This window comes from Ambystoma mexicanum, chromosome 1p, assembly GCF_040938575.1.
Source record: "Ambystoma mexicanum isolate Mex_15411 chromosome 1p, UKY_AmexF1_1, whole genome shotgun sequence".
Taxonomy (NCBI): Eukaryota; Metazoa; Chordata; class Amphibia; order Caudata; family Ambystomatidae; genus Ambystoma; species Ambystoma mexicanum.
Window position 1 is genome coordinate 1,285,136,314 of NC_090921.1, and position 21,864 is coordinate 1,285,158,177.

Sequence of the window (21,864 nt, forward strand, 5' to 3'; positions counted from 1 at the left end):
AAGAAAACATGGATGCAATTTGATGACTACTAGCAAATAGATATAAATTAAAAAATTGGACGCAAAATGATTATGGTACATGGCCTTACCTTGACGAACAAACAGTTAGATGCAGGGATCAGAGTAGTTTCTTGTCGTAGAACAGGGAGCAGTTCACAGGTTGCAAACTGACAAGTTTGCTCGAAGTGGTCACGGAAGTTCACAGAGACGAAGAGCAGATAACCAGCACCTTCACGGGTTGACTAGCAAAGCGCAAAGAAGTTCTCATTAGAAATATGAAGTGGGTTATAAAGAATTCGAAACAGGGGTGTGTTTGTGAATGAATGACGTGAATATGTCGTGGCATTATGCGGTTTGCAGGGGGGCGTCCAGCGTGAGGGGGGATGCTGTGCAGGAGACACGGTGTCTGGAGGTAGACATGGGAACAACAACCCATGCTCTATAGACCACTTTGAAGTGTACATGGTCTTTGGCACCTCTTGGCCTTTATCGCTCCCTGACAGCTCCACTTGCCAGCGCAAGTACCCCGGTGCGAACTGCCTTTGATAGGGCGGGGGGTGGATTGGGGCGGTGGTCGTGCAGACAAGACTCGTTCGCCGCAGGGCCTCACCAAGGAGAGGCCATCTAACTGCATGTAAGAGGCAGGCTGCAGGATCTAGTACATGGAAGGCAGGGGGGTGAGTTTATAAATACCTCACACTCCCAGGAGAATATATGGGTGCAGTTCACCCTGGAGACCCTGGATGTCTAGGCAGTTAGTCAGCAGCAGGCTGGCCTGTGGTGGCAAGGCGGCACGGGCCAGAGGGGGTCATCTCTGTACCCGGTGCCCAAAAGGATGATTTATTATGATCAACCATATTGATTATTTACCTATAACCATGTTTTGTATCAATAAAATCCAACGGCCTTTTATTGCCAACGCTTGAACAAAGTGGTGTGGTAAGTATTTTTGGGGGAGGAGGCAAGGCCGGGAGGCTTGATGCCAACCCGCAAAATAACATATGTATGTCTGCTGCATATGGGTTCAACGGTTATGTGGATTGAAGGTGGGCGGCCAGCGTGAGGGAGGATGCTGGTCGGAGACATGTGGTGTGACAAGGCAAGGCACAGGAAGACTATTCAATGGAGACACACTAGATTCATTTATAAAATCAAAACAACCATTGTTAAAATATATGTTGGGTTTTATTTTAGATCTTAATTTCAATTGAACATAAATAATAAACATTACACATTGTAAAGTTCCGGTTGCAGCACATCCAGGGAAAATCAGCGGTATTGTCCACTGTCGCTGGGGAAATGTTGTCTAATGGCAAGTACCGCACAGGCAGGTATTACTCTCCGAACGCGGTGTCCGAGCCTCCCGTGAAGCCACCAAGTGAAGCAACGATAGGCCACCAGCCTGTACCACCGGTGAAAAAGAAAGATGCAAACGGTATTAAAATGACAATACTTTCTTATCAATGTCGATGAAGGTAAAAAATGTCATTCTGCTTTGAAAAAAATTCTATCTAGAAAATGCACAATATGGAACCAATTTACATGCGTTCGAATGATATGTAGATGTAATTTTATATGTGGGAGACGACCATGAAATAGTAGTGGCATCACTGACATCACAACCAGAGTATACTTACTCGTTACTCGGATTACGCGGACGAACAGTGCCGCGAAGTTCGTGCATAAGTACCATCATCATCCTCAACACGGTCCGTGAGAGGCAGGCTTCCGTGAACTCTGGCAGCTCGGTGATGCATTGCGGACTTGGCTCGCCTTCCGAAATGTAGGCCAAGCACCCGGAATTTTCACGGCAGCAGCAGTTCTCCTCAGTTGGCATTAGCTCGCACCGATTGCACGTGCACCAGGTGGAGACGCCGTCCATGCGACATGGTCCAGGCTCTTCATCCGTTGACTGGTCCTCCCAACTGCCGTCCGAATCCCCATCGTTTTCGCGTGCTTGCCTTTCCAGTAGTTCCTCCTCGGTGTACTCGGGCTCGTACATATACGGCATTATCGTAGCCATTGTGCGGTAAAGAAAGTAAAATAATTTACAGAGATGGTACAGGTGTTCACAAGGCCTAGAAGCGGTGAAGGTAGCTGACCAGAGCACAGAAACGAGTCACAGAATACTCAAAGTAACACAGAGAGAGTAATGGAATCGAAAATCTGCTGCTGTGTGTTGTGAAACGGTGTGTTTATACTTATTGAGGAAAGAGGCGTCCTGCCATTTCCATGGCGACACTTCATTAGCTGAGGCGCAGCGATTGTTGACACGAAACGTGCTTTGGCGTTGGGAAATGGGCGGTACGCGTCTGCTGTCAGGCTCAGGGGCGGGGGATTTGATTTAGTGCCGCAAACGCAGGTGAGCCAGGTCGATGGGGGGGGGGGGGGAAATGATAGGATTATCACAAAATGGCGGCTGATTTTGAGTGCGTTAATGGACGAAAAGTCGGGTAAGGTCCATAGGAAAGTTTTCTACGATCTACCGATTTATGCTTAATAACACATGGCCGAACCGTAGGAACAATAAAAAAAAAAGTCCCGGAACTATCCTTTAACTCTCAAGACTGCTTTGAAAAAACATTGGCAAGCGCTTAGAATGCAAAGTTTGATGGCAAGGCTTGTTTAAAGCGAGCAGAAAGAGTTCCCATGAGGTGGTGTTTTGGTTGAGGAGGGGCAGGAACTGGGTGGGAACGGCCATTGAGATTAGCATGGCCTTGGGCAGTCTGTGGGTGGGCAAATTACGACACACCTGCACGTTTTGTGTACCTCCTCGTATGTTATTTTGCCCCATCTGCACTCTAGTGCAATAGTTCCGGTTTACAGGTGGCTCTGCCACCTAATAACCCAAACTAAAAATCACCTCCTCAGACTCTTATTTAACGGGCTAGTTATGCTCTTCAGGCAGGAAGTTGTAAGAAACATTTTTGCATGACGTCTGGTCAGCATGTTCCGTCTCCTCCTTCCAGTTTTTTTTTTTTTAAAAGTAATGCTGCTTCTATCTGTGAAAGCAATTTAAAGATCGTAAACCACATGAATGCCGGCATTTGTGGTGTTTTACTTAGTAACCCAGAGACCCCTTTTCTTCTAAACTCCTTCCATGTTGTTCTGTTGCTCCTCGTGCCCTCCCTGCTCTTTACTCTCGTGTGAAACTGATCTTTGAGTTGCTGCACCCATTGCCACCTATGTTCTAATAACTGTCACACCCTGTACCCGGGTGCCTTCAACTCTGCTCGTACACCCATTTTGTTGAGGGTGTCGCCGCGTGTAGAGCTGTACGCTACTTCTTGGAGCCCATACCCCACCCTCTGCTCGCCTTCAGTGAAGCCCATGGCGCTGTACGTTCAATTATGGTATATGCAAATATTGTTTTATGGGACGTTGGATCCACCTCCTCCAAGCCCCCGACGCTTTGCCGGGAACAGTGCTTCGCTGTTATCGTCATCGCCACTTTTATCTGGAATGTTTAGTGCAAACGAGTTACTGGCTGTTATAACTTAGAGCTGGCTTCCCCGCAGCAATCCGTTTTTTTATGCCCTGGCCGGTAGGATGCAGAGGGGGCCCTGGCCTCAAAAAAACAATATCGTTTTTGTACGGAAGCCAGCAGTGAACGTGAAGACCACGTGCTTTGGAGAGCTGATACTGAGGAAGTCTTGTGTAGCAGAGGGGTTAGTCATTACATAATGAGATTTTATTGCCAAGATGCTTATATAAGAATCGTGTCCGCTTTTACGGTATCCCTACATATTCTCCCCACCAAAAATATTGCTGTGCATATGGTCGTTTGTCTCGCCATAGGCAATATTTTTTGGGGGGATAATTTGTCTGAGGAGGGTTGCGGGGGTGTCCCCACGCACATTTAAAAATAATGCGGGAGTTGACACCCCCGCAGGGTCCATTGTTCAATATCTCTACAAAAATATGGCGATATTTTTGTATCGTGATATTTTTGGGGGATATTAACACATGGAACCCTTTAAACGTTAAAATATACTGTTGCGCATGATGAAAGTGGAGGTGAGAGGGGGATTACAATGTGGGGTTAATGCCATGTCCCTGTTTGATTATACTTGTTCTGCTGTAAAATACTAAGTACGCACGCTTGTGCACTGTGCTGTGTAAGGCCTTGTTTTTGGGTGGTCGGGCATTCTGCCATGTGATGTTATGTTGTGGCTGACACGTTGCTTTTTCCTGCTTTTTGCCAGAGTTCAATCAACTAAGAGGAGTTTGGATCTTCATCATGGCAGAAGCCCACCAGGCGGTGGCCTTCCAGTTCACAGTCACCCCAGAAGGCATCGACCTGCAGCTCAGCCATGGAGTACTCAAACAGATCTATCTCTCAGGACTGCGTTCTTGGAAGAAGAAGCTCGCACGACTTAAGGTGGGAGACAAGGGCACTTCCTCACATCATTGGAACTGGCTTATTATTATTGTATTTTGAGTGCAGACCTTGCTTCAATAAGCAACGGAGCACTTTACAGATGTATACAACATTACAGATGCATAACGGAGCTCATGACGTTTCTCTGGGATGGAGGGCACACAACGAATGCCTCCGGCAAAAACATGCGCAGTGGATCACTAACCACACACAACACCTCACGGACATACACACCTTAAAGTTCACCACACTCGCAAAGAACAGAATAAAACCCATCCCCAGGCACACCACAAACATCCACACAAACACCACGCGATACTGCACTCCCACATGTAGTGAATCATTAAATAACCGACACTGTCATAACCCAAGACACACATTTACACACAAGATTGAACCAATTTCCGTACACAGAAGTAAACTCAGGATCAATCTCAACATGCCTGTGCCCCAAAACACGTTCACATAAAGATCGCACTGATGGACAAATGCAAGCATAAGGTACTGTGAGCTGTTGGGGTTCATTGCAGCAGACCCTATAATTAGGTAAATACGGTTTTTATGTAACTGCGGTTTGAGGTTTTATTCAATTTAAAAAAAAACCTTGCATGTATTTGGTTCATCCTGAATCACCTTTATAGAAAAGCTAGGAATCCTGTAATTTATGCAAAGTCTTTGGTCCAGGTGGTGAAGGAATTAGTGTTTGAATATGATGTCTGGGCAGTAACCTTTGGGCTACACCATTAGACAGTCAAGACTCGTGGTATTCAAAGTGTCACAATTACCATGCTTTCTCCAGCATGGGGTCTTGAATAGATTCACATTCTCATGAATATTCCCTGTCGTCGGCTGGGAATCATCAGTAAAAAAAAAAGCTGTTTAGCTTTAAACTAAAACTGCATGCCACTTGTGTAGTCTATTGCTGTAACTTTGGATCATACTAACCAATGACAATTATCCTCCTTAACTTGGCTCTACCCCTTGTGGCCATCTTCAGATTTTTACTGCATGTTTTTGTTTCTGTGGTCTTCGAGTTTCACTCTTCAAGATCTTGGCTCAGTTTTGCTATTTTTGTATAAAATCCATACAAAATTTCTCCATCGGTCAAGTTGTGACTAGTGGCAACGGGGATCCGTTGCCGGTAGTTGTTACCAGTGTTGTCGTTGTGTGGAGCCTTCTTCCCAGACTCTGGCCCACTACACAAGGTATGGTGGACGCATCGAAGAAAAGCCTCTTCACGGACTGTTCGAAATGTGGCCTAAAGAACATATTTGTTATTGTTGTTTTGCATTTATATAGCGCCTTATATACCATTGGTATGGTCTGAAGGCTCTTGTAGGTTGAACGCCCTTGGGAACCGAAGTTCGGATCAGTAGAGAGAGTCAAAAAGGTGCGTGTGAGCACCTGGTATGTGTGCAGATCGTGCGGAATCCGTGTAATAGCTGCTTTTTAGCGGTAGGTGTGGTGGTTGAGAGATCAGGAGAATGTGTTAGTTCTGGCAGGATTTGCCCAGACCGGAAGTGGCAGCGTTAGGCCTGAGGAGAACGACTGGCTGGGGGTGGTGTGTAACCAGCAGTGATTACTTAGAATGATGTGGAAAGAGCGGCGGATGTTGGTATGAGAACAGTTATAACGAATGGTGTCATAGTATCTCTGTGTTATAGTTGAGTGGTGATGTAAGGCAAGAGTAAGCGTGGGGTGTGATATGATGGGTTATATGCTCTTTCAAACGTTCTCTGCATTCCAAACCATACCACGTCACGCAATTCTATGTGTCTGTTCCATGCACTCCTATCACTCCATGCATTCCGGCCTGCTCCATACTCTCCGTCCGCTCCATGCGCACATGCAATCCGTCTTGCCTCGCGCGTTCTAGACCGCTCTGCGCGCTCCAGTCCGTCATGCGTATTCCAGTCAGCCACACGCATGCAGTTTTGTCTTCCCCACGCGTGCACTCTTGTCTGCGCAAGCATGCACACTTGTCTGCCTCACTCATGCATTCCTGTCATTCCCACGCATGCATTCCTGTCTGCACCATGCATGCATTCCTGTCTGCACCACGCATGCGCACTTAGGCGCTCAGCCCCTCTAGGCGCTCAGCCCCTCTAGGCGCTCAGCCCCTCTAGGCGCTCAGCCCCTCTAGGCGCTCAGCCCCTCTAGGCGCTCAGCCCCTCTAGGCGCTCAGCCCCTCATTTGTGGAAGATCGCCATCGGAATTGCAACTACAGCCTTCATCCGGACCACAATGCAGAGCGATGTTTGATCTGCCAGTCCCGTCATAGGAGTTTGGTGGCATGGATCAACGAAGGTAGGGCCTCTGACACGGGGTCTGTGTGCACTCGTGCCTCTACCAGAACAAGCAGACCCAAACAGCTTACTCCCTCTGGCAAGAGGTCGAGTTCCTTTGAGGACACTACCAAGGTGAAGATACTGAAAAAGGCAAAGTTGTCCCACGCTCTGACTCCTCCATCGATGAGCGCTGCAGCGTCTCTAGTCGACAGGGTTGACTACGATCATGAAGACTGCCACACCGTTGTCTACTTCGGCTATGAAGACATCGTCTGCCGGGTAGGCAGTGCAATCTTCCATCCCGTCGATGGGCTCGTTGGCGATTGTTAGTTTCATCCGCTTCCAAGGTGACCCTGCCTCCAAGGCCTCTGTCAGCCGTGGCTGGGGCTGCCTCGCCCACACTGACATCACCTGAAGCACCACTGATTGACTCCTTCACTAGAGGTTCCAGTACAGGAAAACAGTTGGCCCCTGCACTTTATTTTCTCCTTAACCCCACCACGCCTGCGACACCTGCGCCTTGGCGCCGCAACAGCCTTCCCAGGGTGTCGCCGCCTGCTCCATCACTTCATACATCCACTCTGTCACATGATGACTTCCCAGAGGGTGTTTTTATTGGAGGCAGGTGGTCAGGATACGCTGCCACTGCATCCCACAAGCCCTTGGCAACATATCCCAGAATTGGTGCCTACTGCTCCCAGGGAATTGTCCATAGACATTCTGCCTACTCTCCATACCTGCTCCGGCAGGAAGCCCTCCCTGCCCTCGCCAGACGCCACCACGTCCAGACCCTGCTGTTCCTCAACAGTCACCTGTTTCACTTCCCCCTGTTCAGGGGGAACCTGATCTTACAGGCGCGGATACCAACACAGACACCAGTCCGGATACGGGTGGTACTCAGGGAATTGATGAGTACGACGACTGCGTCCCTTCGGATGCTGGACGGCCTGATGCAGATTTGCCAACCGGAGACTCCCCTCTGGATGAGATTGGATCATTTTCGGCCATAATGTCACAGGCTGCCAAGCTGTTTAACCTCATCCTGAGGCGAAAAAGAGGGAAGGTTTTCTCGTTCACCGTTGTGAGCTCTCCAGGAAAAGGACAGTGTATGTTTCCCTGCTGGACGACATCTGGGAGGACGGCTTGGTGGTGATGAGAAACCCCTACTCTGCCCCTCCAAAAAGTGTTTGGAGAAGAAATAAAGGGTCCCAGATACTGCACCCAAGTGCCTCAAGTGCCATCCTAGACCAGATTCTGGTCTCTGTTGCAGCAAGGAAAAGGTTGGTGAACCAGTCTTTGTCTTGTACCGACCCTCCAGACCAAGAGGGAACGCAACTTGATATTGCAAGTAAACGATTCACTACAACTGAGGCATCTACTATCAAAGCCGCAAACACCTTAGCCGTTCTCTCGCGCTATGACGGAGAACTTTGGTACAAGCTGGGCCCCTTACTCTGCTTCCTCACGGATGATAAGGCAGATGATGTGGCCATCTTCCACAAAGGCGAGGTGGCCTCCGACCCTGCTATCACCTTTGCCCTTGACATCGCAGACTCTGGATTCTGGAAAACTGGGAACAGAGTGGCTTTACTCCACCCAGAGGTGCAAGCTAAGATGGTGGACATGCCATTAGACAGGGATTGCCTTTTTGGCAAGGCAGTGGACGAGTCTCTCCTAGCGATCAAGACGGACATGGATACTGACAATTATTTGGGCGCCCTTCCGCTTGTCTAAAGGAAGAGACTCCAGAACCCCTAGTTGCCACTCTTGCCTACCATCAACCCTCTCAATCCTCCATGAAGGAAGAGTTTAGAGGACGTTCGCAAACCTACAGGGGAGGTGCCCACTGTCATGCCCCAACAGCCAGGGTGCCAGCAGCCACTACTGAGTTGACCAAACCGGGGGAAAGTGGATAAAATAACCAGTGGGTCAGGATTCCTCCGGTTTCCTTGGACTTCTGGACGTCTCTGAAATCTGGAAAACCTGCAAACAATACATCACTGATTAAGCATCCAACCAGATTATACTAGCATTATTAATTAAATATTTTCTTCCCCAGAACCCAATGATTACCTGACTGCCTCTGCGTATTGCCTAGAGGCAACTTAAAAGAAATGTAGAATTCCTGTATAGCTGTATACTGCAGTCTGCCCTTTGCTGCTGTACCCTCAGTGGCTACTCTTGTCTTTGTCTTCTTAAGGTTGTTAACTGGAACACAGTAATATGTTTATATTTTCTCTGGTTCCTATTGTTGTAAGCTTTTTCTTAATGCTTCTAAACTCTTTAAACACCCTCCTTAGTCCATATGTTTCATGTACTTAACTTTTCCTTTTACTGGAACTACTTCTCAGTCTCATATTGCAAAATATCTATTGTAGCATAACCAAGCTGCTCTTGACTTCTTTTCATTAAATTGGTATTTAGTTTAAACGCGCTATATCAGTAGGCTTTTAATAACCTGGTGCATACTTATAGAACTTCTGTTGAAATTCTGCGTTACTCCTGGCTGCCTTTAAGAATTCACGCACCCACGTTTGTGTTAGGCGAGATTGTTTGCAGTACCCTTTGGGTGCACTACAACAACCCTGACCTCCTGGCAATAGGAACCCAACCTTTGGTATAAATCCGTACTACACAGGTTGGTAGCGTGTTGAGCAGCCAGGCTTATCTCAAGAGGGGTCAATGTGAGCTGTAGGGGAGTTGCACAGAGATTCACAGTGACAAGTATTCAAACACCTGCACACAAGGTTTTTTGAATAAACAATTATTCATTAATTTATCAGTCAGTTAGGGAAAGCCTCCTTCAGAAGGGAGCAATATAAAAGTAACACTCAAAATACACTTCAAAACACACACTCTTAATATTCTAATATCAGTGAAGACCATTTTGGGGTGGCCCACAGTCACAACCTACACCCTCAGGTGACTTCAATAGCTAGGGTGCTGGGTACATTAATATCTTACTGTTGCATTCAGAATACTTTTAGAAATTGGTTAAATATTCTTAAGCAGGCAAATACTTTTAGATCCCCTAAGCAGAGTCATTCAGTTATAACAGGTTAAGCCAAAGTCATTGGGCAAACGTCTTATATGGGCTGAAGCACTCCTGGTAGGTAAGTAGGAAAAGTCTTTGCATAATGTTTTAGAAGTCTTTGAAGAAAAGACAAATCAATGTAGGGCCGCACGCTGTTTAGACTTGTGAGTAGTAGAAGATGCAAGCAACTCTACATTGAGAGGTAAGTTCTCTCAGACTTTACCTTTGTATTGAAGAAAAAGTGCAGCAGATGATATCTGTTCCTGTGTGTCAGGTCTGGCTATCTGAGGAGTGTGGAATTTGTTAATTTGTATTAAGTTTTTATTATGCCTTAACCTCAATGTTCAGAGTGAAACTAACCCAATCCAACATGGAGAGAGGGAGGGAACCGATTGGTCCAGGTAGTCACCTGGTGGACCTGGAAACATTCTAAACTACTTTTCATCTTTCCATTTGAACCAGGAAGGTCCTGTATATTTCTTCTCTTATGTATAAGTAAATAAGCTTAGTTAAAAATCCTTTTCCAGTCTCTTTCCCCTTAAAAGAGGACTTCGAAGAAACAACGTGGGACAAGACCACCTGTTACACCCGGTGGGAGAGTTCATTTATATAAAAGACTTGTGGAGAAATCTTTCATTGGAAATCTGTTACTGCAACTAAGAATTTTGGAAAAAGATTATTTTCTTAAGTTTAGGTATTTAGTTTAAAATTTAATTCTGTAAAGTAAAACTGTAATTTATTTAAGTGTCTTCAGAAAACACTTCCAGACACACAGGATATTTATATATGTTAGAACGCTTTTGGTTTAAATGTTTCTCTTAAATTGACTAGAAGAAATCGTTTCTCTCAAGTTTTGGAGAGTTTTTCCTTTGTTGTATTGGCAAGTGGAGTTGTTGCATGAGAGGAGTTTTCAAATTTAAACTTTAGCATTTGAATAATACTTTCTAGTAGGGTTCGAGTCAGAACGCTAGATTTATTTGTTCATTTCACATATGGATTGATCTGCGTCTTTCAATTTTAGAAGTATTCATTTCCTAGGAAGACTCTATTTTCGTTTTAGTGCGTTGCCATTTCAGGAGTTTATTTCTTTAGCGCATGTGCAATTTCAGGTTGTCCTTTCAGGTCAGGCAGTAGGAGGTTCTGTTAATGGTTTTCGCGCGTGCGCATAATTTAGTTGTCCTACAAGGTCAGGCAGCAAGAGCGTTCGTTATGCGTGTGAGTGTTTTATGACTCTATTGTTTAACGCATGCGCAGAATGAATTTCGTCCTTTAAGGTCAGGCAGCTTTAGTTAAAATAAGCACGTTTGATATTAAAGAGAAGTTTAATGTTCTTACAAGGTCTATAACTCGTTTTTAGTTATTTGTGAAATGATTTGATGCTTTGGAGGAGCTGTTGCTCAGTTGCTTGTGGCTGTGCATGAGTAAATGTTTGTTTCTCATTAAAAATCAATAGTATTATTTCTCATGTCACATTTAACACATTAAACACTTGAAATAAAACCAATTAATATTTCTTGAGAAATTAAATTTGCCTTTTAAAAATAAAAGGCACTAAGAATCTGAAAGAATTTCAATTTTAATTAAATAACTAAAGTCAAGTCTTCAAGCCATAATACTAGTACTTTTCGACAAGAGGAACTCAAGTTCATCTATTCTATGAGAAGAACTACTTTTCAACATAGACTTTTGATTGAAGAAAGATTTTAAAGGAATCAAATTATCTCTCACCAGAAGAGAATTAATCCTCTCAGCAAGTGGCAGAGGATGCACAGGTAGATAGACTTCCTACTGGGATTGAAAGAGTTTTAAAAAGAAAAATATACTTGAGAGTAATCTTTGTTCATTGGTTTTCCTGCAGATTGATGCCTGACAGAAAGAAGTGATCTGTGCCATTTGTTTTCTCCACTTCCCCTTTCCCTTGAGAGGGTTGGAACTTCAGCTGTCAGTTCTGTTCAGTTGTTGCTCACACCTTCTTGGGAAACTGTGGAACTCAGCAGCTTTCATGGACAGAAGATTACAGGACCGGACAGAGTGCAGCTCTGCAGATCTCACTGTACCTGGGCCTCAGTCGTGGGGCAAGAAAAAGGACTTCTGGGGACTCCTGCACTGTTATGGGACGGTCACCGCTCGCAATCGCAATCTTTCTAACAAGTGGCACTTTAGTGTTTCAGCACCTTGTAACTACCGCACATAGTGACACTGCAGTTCCTGGCTGTCGAGATGGACTTTCCTTGCTTCTGGGGTCCCGCACCCTGTTGAGGGGGCTCAGGCTCGGTCAGTCCTGTTTCCTGGGAGTCCGTAGGATCTTCCTGGAGCTCATGGCCAACTTAAAAGCAACGCACACAATCTTGTGTTCCTCTTCCTGGCTATTCGGTTTCCAGCAGCAACTCTGTGGAAAGGCAACCAGCTCAGAGAGAATGTCCAGGTGGCTTACTTTGCAGTTGATTGGTCCCACTAACTTAAGGGGAGAAGTCGTCCTTGCAGGGGCTTCTCCGTCGATACAAATTTGAAATTTCAGTACAGCAGCAGGGCTTCACCGGGCAAACCAACGGTCCAGGAGTTGCATCAGTTGTCATCTTGAAGTTCTTCTTTGGTTCCTTCGTCCAGTGGTCGTCTCTGCCTTGCAAGCCAAAAGCCTCGCCTTTTATTCAGTTCTTTCCCATTCATTCCAGCCTAGCAGTCAGTCACCCAGCAGGGTGGCTCTCCTTGCCGGACAGTCAGACGGCCAATCACTACAGAGTGCATTTGGGTCTCCTAGGAGACTAAGTACAGGGAGTTTTGGGCACCTCCCACACTTCCTGCCCACCCAGACACCCTGGAAACAGAGGCATGCTTCACTTGGGAATCCCACCAAAGGGAAAGTGAACAAAGGAACTAAACCTGGTTTGCCGTGCAGAGTAAATCTCAAAAAGAAATGGCAAAAAAAGACAACCAGGGCCATTTTGACAAAAATGGCACCCTTGGGTGCTTTACTGCAGCTGCGAACGCAACCGCGGTAAATGCACATCACAGTAGTTAAAATTAAACCACTGCCACCAGCCATTCAGTGAGGAAAGGGTAACCTAAAAATGGTACATGAGAAGGTCGACTAAGGGGATACTAGGTAACCCCTCCAGCACATTATTTTAAGATAGTGTGTGCTTGGTCTAGAAAGTTGCAAATGTAAGTAAAGTAAATTTCCCTTTGCTGCTCTAGGGAACAGTAGTTTATCCCAGAGGAGGCATTTAAACCTTTGGGAAATCTGGAAGACTTCCCTGTGCAACTGCCCTGAAGGTGCTGTGTGACACGATGTAAAAGGTTATGCCTATGGAGTTTGTCAGGCTCCATAACCCTAAGAAACACAAAGTTCAAAAATCACATTAAAATACATGAGTGGGAAAAAGGGTCTCACTCTCTCCAGGTTAAAAAAAATCAAGTCCTCAAAATCCGATAAAGTTGCTTGGGGTCTCTAAGGTGGAGGGAATTAGCACATTTCTGAGAATTCTCCCTAACAGTTTGACTTACTGTAGACATGCCACGCTGGAATAATTACTGGAGTCTGTTTCTCCTTACACGATTCCCACACAATAGATAGCTGGCCGCCGCCTCTGCTGATCCTGTCACTCCGCGCAACTCAGCTGAGAAAAGAACCGCCTGACGCGACTCTGAGCTTCTCCGGTCATGCAGACACACGCTGAAGGGTCCTTTCCTCAAACGCGGCGGCTCGGATCACAACGCGTTCAAAACGAATAACATTGCAATGCTTTGTATAACACGTGTGAGCAGGAAAAATCGGTTACAAGTTCTAACAGCTACCGGCGCGTGCATAGAAATCATCCGGTGAAAACTTTAGAGGTTCTTACAAAGCTAATTACTTAAACTTGTAAAACAACTTAAACTGTAAAGCTGATTACTACTTCAGACTTCTCTTCAGCAACATCTTTACATTTCAGATCATGAACATGCAGCTTCCATTTAGTAAATTGCTTAAAAACGACTTTCATTGACCAAAACTCTTTTTCACATCAGTCACTTATCTGAATTGATCTCTGGCACTTTCTGATGAATTTCTTCTTGGATGTGTGGTTTCTTTTCTCTGGTTTCACTGTTTTTCTCTGGAGCTTTTGAGCGCTGTGACCACTGCTAAAGGGATCTTGAATGAAAGGCAGTTTAGAACCTCTCCTGAGGTTCTAAACTGCATCACAATAGTCTTTCAGCCAATTACTACTCAGCAGGAAGTTCTCCATCTTGGACTGGGACAAAAGTAGCTGGCTAGTATGATGGTTAAGGAAAAATTGTAAACACAACCCATACAACTACTAATGCCTCCTGTTACCCACGGACCTGACAACACCATCAGAAGACAGGATAAAAGCCATCCTGGGGCGGCTGTCGTCGGCCAGGTTTTGTGACATTCCGGTCCACCAAGTCCCTCTTCGGCTTCCTCATTGAAGGCTGCAGATGAGACCACTTCAGGAATTCCTGGACACCAGATGGAAACAGGTCACAGGCTCATGCACTGACAAGATTGCTCTCAATCAGGCATTCGGTCAAGCCCTGCTCTGGGCGCCCTTTCTACCTCATTTCATGCCGGGTGCTCCTTTTCAGATCTGTGATTATCTGGAGACTGTCAAAACCGATGCGTCTCTGAAAGGTTCGGGCACCCATATGGGCAAATTCTATGCCAGGGGCCTCTGGCTCCCACAGGAAAAGGAGTTGCGCATCAACGTCGTGGAACTGGCAGTTTTCTGGACTCCAGTCTTTTTGGCCTTGGATCCAGGGGAAGGTGGTCTGATTCCTCATGAACACCACCACCACCACCACCACCACCACCATCATGTTTTACATTGGGAAGCAGGGCAGGATGTGCTCCCCCGTTCTCTCTATGGAGGAGCCTAATCTGTTGCACTGGGCCATTGCTCAACAGATGTTTCATTCCATGGGCCATTGCTCAACAGATGTTTAACATTCCATTTCAGCTAGCGGGCCACCACCATCATATTTTACATCGGGGTGCAGGGCGGGATGTGCTCCCCCTTTCTCTCTATGGAGGCACAGAATCTGTTGCACTGGGCCATTGCTCAACAGATGTTTAACATTCCATTTCAGCTAGCGGGCGTTCAAAACACCATTGCAGAATCTCTCAGCATGGAGCTGCGGTCCTGCCCTGAGTGGGAGCTCCAGCAAGTGCAAGTGTCTAGCCTCTTCGAGTGTGGTCACCCTCAAGTTAATCACTGTCATGTTTGTTTCATACTTTAACTTCTCTGTAGGAGCTGCTGATCCCACAGACCCCCTCCAGACATCTCCAACCCAACCTTTTGAAATATAGTTGAGTCAGATACCCCAGGAAGGGGAATGGGGTAGTGGATAAAATAAAAAGACTGACGTCTCTCTGGCAACTGGCTCCGCTCTGGTTACCACGTTCTGCAGCGGACAACAAGAGCAAATTGTTACTACGTTTTTAATCAAAATCTGTTCTCCTCAATGTCATTTAACTTGCTGTTACCTGCCTCACCTCTGCCGATGCCTGCAGGTAGGTTTAGAGCTCGACTCGCTCACTTTCTCTTTCACCTTTTTCCCTTTGCACTACCTTAACCCTATCTCTATCTAAATACCTAAACTATTTACACTAACCTCTTAAGTAGTATGTATTCTAATAGAAAACTTGTGCTATTGCAACTGAGCATTTGAATCCCTTAACTGTGCTCATGTGTCTTTAAATTTTAACTATTGTTCCCAGAATGTCTCATCAGTGTACTCGTGCATTGAATTATTTTCTCTGACCATTGTAAGTCTTGCTGAGTCCTCTTTGCTTGCACCAGTTCGTTTTCAGAAGCAAATTCCTTAAACTGTGCGCATGGGCGATGATTAGTGGCTTATTAGCTTAGAGTTGACAATCTGTCTGCATTTGATTTAAAGCGGTGCACATGTGCAGCAATTTAAAAACGTAGCTGCTTTGAATTAAAGATCAGTCTTCCGAGAAGTCAGACGTTCCTGCTTGCGCATTCGCGGTTTTCTGTATCCCTCACTACATAGCATTCCGAAATAACAGACAGCAAAGTCACTTCACAAACTGACACGAGCTGTGCTCTGGAACGACCACCACTGAGCATCGAATTAGCAATGAGCGCTGATGCGAGCTGAGCTCCAGAGCGACCGCATTGAGCGCCTCCTGACACGCGGTTCTGAAGGTACACATGTACACTACCTGCTGTGAGTTCTTCGTGCAGCCGCCTCGTGCAAGTAATAACACAACTGCTTTCTCGGGTGCGCAAAGCCTACGCCAGCTACGCTAACAGTTAGTGAGTCATTTCAGTTTATGCTCTTTTCCACACAGCTGCTCGGATGAAAGAGTTCAATCTCCGCTTAATAGTCTGGCTTCACTGTATACTTAAACATTTCAGTTTAAACTGAGGCTCGCATTATGCGGCGCTCCAACCTTTTTTTTCACAGTAGCTGTAGCTTCAGACTATCAGGTCTGTATGTATGTGAGAAGTAAGATGGGTGGTATGTCTGGGTTAGGTAAAAGTATTGGTTAATTGTGGGAAGGGAATTCATAATTGGTTGTTGTACTTAACCTCCCTTTACAGAGTGAGAGTTCCCAAAGTCGTCATGGAGGAAGTAAAGCTGCTCACTGGTGGAGTGAAGGGCTTCAGAGCAACACTAACATTCCAAACTGCCTTTCATTGTTCATTCCCTAGTAGGAAGTCCTGCTTTTGTTAAGTTCCTGGTTTTAGGCCCAATTTGAAGTTTTTATGAGAAGATTTGGCAGAGAGATCCTTGAAATCTGCTTTCCAGTTGATCAAGGACTACGTGGGACAGGCAATGCTGTTAATCTGGTGGGAGCGCAGCGTTTGTTTCAAGCGGAAAGAGGATTACCTTTCCATCATGTTTCTTATCTTCATTAAGTATCTAGTGAGTTAGGTATTTAGGTTGCTGCAGAGAGTTTACTTCTTAAAGACATTGTCAAGTGTTAGTTTGCTGGAAATCAACTCTATTTACTAAGAAAGACATTCTGTAAAATACACATTGAATGAACAATGAGCCTGACATTTGAGCTGCATGCAAAGAATCCTTGCAAGTAGAAGTCATGCTGGCTTACAACAGTGTGGAAATGTGTGGTTAAACTGTGAATGAAAGAAGGCATTCTTACCTGCATCTTTTTAAAAGAAAGTCAGTCAGTGCAAGAGCAACAGGGTTAATTGTTACTTTAAGAACTCTACTGCAATACTTTCAAAGGGAAGTGAAAGACGCGATGTCCACGGTTTATTCCAGGTGTTGATCTGTTTATTCAAGTTGGGTTTTGCTGGCTGTGCTTTCACTTACACGCAAGAGAGGAACATGATGGAGTTGGAATGTCATGTAGTCACCTTTTTGAGGTATTTATTTAAGCCTTAGATTACTCGTATCAATGCAAAACCACAGGTAACACTCTAAAATATTCACTGCTAATATATACACATTCACCTTAGTATGCTCTACTGAGAACACAAAAACTTTCCTTTTATTACAGTTAGAATCACTTTTCAATGTACTGTAAGTGCGGCAAAGCAAGCGAATTAAGAAATAGAATCAGGTAAGTGATCAATACTTTGAGAACTAATAGGTTTAGAATAAAGAAGTTAACACACACTGTACAAAACCATGCAGTACGGCTCTAACTTTAAGAGGTCCTTCCCTAGCTAGGAAAGAAGGGACCTCCTACCCTTAAAGCAGTTTTTTTTTTTCAATCTGTGGGGCACCCCCCCCGGCCCAGTGGGGCTCAAAGCCGTGCCTGGCGGGGGCATGAAACCCACAGCTTGAGAACAATAGACAGCTGCTCAGTAGGTACAGCTGAGCAGCAAGTGCAGCCTTTGTCCCAGGGGCTCATAATCGAGCTCTGTGATGAGGGAAGGGAGGCAGGGAGCTGAGGTGCGAGTTTCAGGAAATGAACACAGCATGGAAGAGTATCATGTTGTGGTCATTTCCTTTGTCTTTTTTTGTTACAAAGCACTGGTCTGGAGACAGGCACTGTGGCCTCTACATGCTCCCCAACACCAGGAATAGTTGTGTATGCTGTTTTCAGGGGCCTTGTGCGAAAGGAATGGCGAGAAAGAAAGGTGAGTGAGATGGAATGGGAGGCCAGAGAGGAAGCGACAGGCGAAAGGAGCAAGAAAAAGGACAACAAGGAAAGAGAAAAGGGCGAGACCGAACAGGAAGGTTCCACAAGACAGAATTAAGAGGAGCAAAAAGAGGGTGAAATGTAGATTTGCATGGAGACATAAAATGGGTAAAAAGAGGCAGATATGGCGCGATTTAAGCAGAGACCTCAAGGATAGGCAAGTGGGGGAGACACGCACAATGAGAATTATATGCAATTAAAGAGAGGACAGGTAGAGGAAAGCTAGAGTGAAAGAAGACAGAAAGAGGATGGAACATTTAAAGCAGTGAAAGAGCAGGACTTTAAGTGGGCTGGGGCTACTGTAAGGAAAGGCTTGTTATCAATGAAGATCGACACAAATGAGACACAGTTCAAGGGTGTTTGTTGAATTTTAAAGGATTGGTTAAACACCTATCTAAATCTAAGGATGGGAGCAAGCTACAACCATCAAATAATAACGCAGTCCTAGTCGAGTCTGTCAAAATAAAAGGGCCTATGCTAATAAACCTTACTTCTGAATACAAAATGGTGTGGGACAGTATTGTATGCAAAAAGGAAAAGGGTTCAATAAACTGTCAGGGCAGTTGAGCAGTTGGCCTCCCTTCCTCACGCTTTCGGCATGGGATAAGGCAGCACCCTCGAGCCTCGTGCACACTCTGGCTTCCTCGGCATGAGGACACAGTTTAATGGTTCAGCTGGTCTCACGCCACTCTGGCAAAGTCTTTAAGAAACAAAAAAAAGGATTCTCAAAAGAAACATCTCTTGTCAAAACACATGCTTCCTCCGCCTTGAAACAGAAGTTCACTTTACTTATCAAAACACACATTATTACCTTCTTTCCCAGTGACTGCTGGTACTTGTAGTTCATTTTGTTACTCTTACAGTTTCAGTATCAGGGCCTTCTGTGCCAAAGTCTTTGTCATTCAAAGTCTCTTACTGCAGAGGGGTCTGATGTAGCAAAAAAACACAAAAGTTCTGTTCCTTCGTTAAGATTCTCACATTCATAAGTTCACGATTGGTCTCCCTCCTTTGGGCTCGGACCACGGGTCCCCCTCGTCCGGGCTCGGAGCCCTTTTCTACAAAGTTCACAATTTACAACTTAGTCTTACTCATCCAGCTCGGACCATGGATCCCTCTCATCCAGGCTCAGATCCCTTTTCACACCCGAATCGAAGACTATCAACTGTGCACAGGGTTTTGTTTGCCCCGTCCCAGGACCACTTTGATTTACAATTCTTTACAACTCTTTAACTTTCATTTCTGCCACTTCTCAGCTGGATACCTTAAAAAGACCTTCGATAGGGCACACACGTGGTGCCAGACCACTCTGTCTCACAGCTTTGCTCTTTTGGACTTCAAGCCCCAGAATGCACATTCAAGGTTTTGTTCCCACTTCGCCAGTTAAAGCATCTTTTGGGATTTACACAAGTCTTGACACAACAGGTTATCTCACCTTCGCTTCCCTCGAGTCACAGGGTTTCCATCTTTTACCCTCAGTGATGGGCTGGTAGCGGGTCCTCAATGGGGATTCCCTTGAGGTCAGGGTCCCAGCACCTGCCCCTCAACGACCTGGGTTTTTGGAACTCACCCAGGGAGCTAGTACTGATTTATACACTACCGGCAAAGAGTAGCTGGAGGTTTGGTTCCCTGGGGCAAAAAACCATGTAGCTTTTTGTCCGAATGAAGGGGGTAAATGTATTGTAATGGGTAAATGGATTTTATATTAGGTTTTTATTTCCCTGAACAGGAGGAATACTATGTCTCGCCCAAGAGCGTGTCTCCCATAGTCCCTGAGAACCCCTGCCCAAGTGATCCTCCCTTGCTCATCCACCCCAGGGTTGGGATCCAATAGCGATGGCCCTCCACTGGCCACCTGAACAAAGGATCCCTGTGAATAGCCTGGGAGAAACGCCTCAGCTTTCTCACACTAGCCAGGGCTAAGCCCCGGCCTTCTCCCATAACTTATCGAGCCAGGGCTCTCTCGGCTTCCACCACCCACCCAACAACACAGCAGGCCTTGTCACATAAAGAATACCCTCTGTGTTACTAGGTCCTCCGCTGGGATTCTGTGGTGCCCAGCGCAGTGATCCTAAAACCAGGGAACAAAATGTACATTTGCCACCAACCTTTGGCTAGTTATAATTGACTCTTGGAAAATAAGACATGGTGTGCTGTGTTGATGTGGGGAACTGAGGGGTCGAGTGACTTTACTCCTGGCTTGTAGCTTGAAAGTTGAAATATTTACTCCTGTTAAAACGTTTAGGTTCACCTCCACAGCACCTCATCCTGTCACATGGCTCTGATAGCAAGGAGGTTAAGGAAAGAAAAGGTGTAGAGGATGGCTGAACAGGAAGGACGTTGTTCACGGTAGTAGGAAGAGACGAATTGAAGGAGGGGTTACCATCTGAAGGCGGGTGCGGGAGACTTGACGGGAGCTGTATAGGGGTTTAGGTGGAGCTGGGAAAGTTCTAGAACTTGAGATGGTAGAGCTGTTGCAAGAGGTTGCAAAATTTAAGGAGGAGGTGGCAATATTGTCACAGGGGGTTGGCAGAGTCAAGGAGGTAAGAAGGCTATTGCTGGAGTTTGGCAAGTTGAAGGAGGAGGTTGGAGAATTAAAAAAGGAAATGGTTAGATTGTCTCTGGAGGTTCGAGCATAGCAGAAATGAGGAGTGTGATACCAGGGAGGTGGAAGGTGTTAGACGAAAGAAGATTAGTTGGAGGAGTTGGGGCATTTTGAGCAAGGGGTGGTAGAATACTTTAGGAGAAGGCAGACCCATCATTAGGAGCAAACCAAGGAGGAGAGGGGACTGGATTAGGGCGATTTCCAATCTGAAGGGAAGGAGCCCATTGTGGAAGAGGTACAAGCTTGTAGAGAGAAGGCCAGAACCAGGTTAGGGTCTAGGGCACTCCTAGAGAGCAGCCTAGGGTTGGGCCTGTCAAGCAAACATACACACTCTGCTACACCTGAATGGAGCAAGGTCTCTGATTGACCGGCCCAAATCAAGGACTGCATACCAATGCCCAGCACAAGAATTGCATAAGGAATATCATAAAGGTAAAAGAATTAAATGCATACCTGGACAATTAAATTGCGACGCTCAAAAAGGAAAACTAATTTCTAGCGAAACCAGAAATTCAGTGAGGCGAACAAGAGTGGGGAGAAGAGGGAGACAGTTATGGGATGAGGGACAGGTAGTGGGAGCAAGTGGCAATGGAAGCAAGGAAGAACACGTGGAGGCTCGGGCAGAACAGACACAGCCAAACGGAGCACGGTTGCAGTGGGTTGAACTCATTGAGGAGCCAAAAGCAAAGTCAGTAATTTCTGTATAGTGTAAGATTCACTTTAACAATGTCTTTAGGCTGTTGGGGAACTGCAGTTTTGATTCTAGCACACCACTGATGGCGTTTTCTCTTGTCCAGTTTCCACTCTTGGCAGCCATATGGAGTGAGTTGCCACATATAGGGATTGAGTCATGTACAGAGTGATTCCTTCTGACGGCAGCATGCCATCACTCTGCTTATGCTGGTTAACAAACGTTTGTTCCTCCTGCAACTGGCAGGTCTCTGCGGCTTGACCATTGTTCCTTATGGTTGGAGTAGGAGCCTGTAGGATCAGTGGACCCGCTGCTAGAGCTACCTGCTTTGTCTTAGCGCTTGTTCTGGCCGTGGCCACCCATGCCCACTCCAAGATGACAATGACGCCCACACCAGGATGGAGACGTGAAGTTACAGGATGTCAGCCGCACAGTGCCACGCTGCAATACTGGTCCCATTGTGTGCTCCCCCACCCTCTCCTTTTTTAGGGGCCACGATACTCGGTCCGGTGAGTCACAATGCTTCGGATCCTGCTTGTGTGTTTCCTGATTGCTCTGTAATTTCCCCAGGTTTTTTCTGTGCGTTTCATTCCTTCCTGCACTTTTCTTGGCTCCAGGCTGCTCTTTGCCCCCAGTTTCTTTTGCTTCTCCCTTTGTTGTTGGCCTGTCTCTCAATTTGCACACCGTTTTTCAACCATCTCATACCATTGTGCACCTGTTGCCATTTT

The 21,864-nt window shown here is 45.9% G+C and overlaps 1 protein-coding gene across 4 annotated transcripts in view; it reads left to right on the forward strand.

The window, feature by feature from the left end:
* The window catches only part of LOC138452925 (carnitine O-palmitoyltransferase 1, liver isoform-like), a 1,293,714-nt gene that overhangs the window by 231,765 nt on the left and 1,040,085 nt on the right, over positions 1–21,864 (forward strand). For all 4 annotated transcript variants that reach the window (XM_069605291.1, XM_069605282.1, XM_069605298.1 and 1 more), the window contains exon 2: positions 4,206–4,381. In XM_069605291.1, coding sequence (XP_069461392.1) covers positions 4,241–4,381 — 141 coding nt within the window. In that variant the 5' untranslated portion in view covers positions 4,206–4,240. The remainder of the gene's footprint in view (positions 1–4,205; positions 4,382–21,864) is intronic.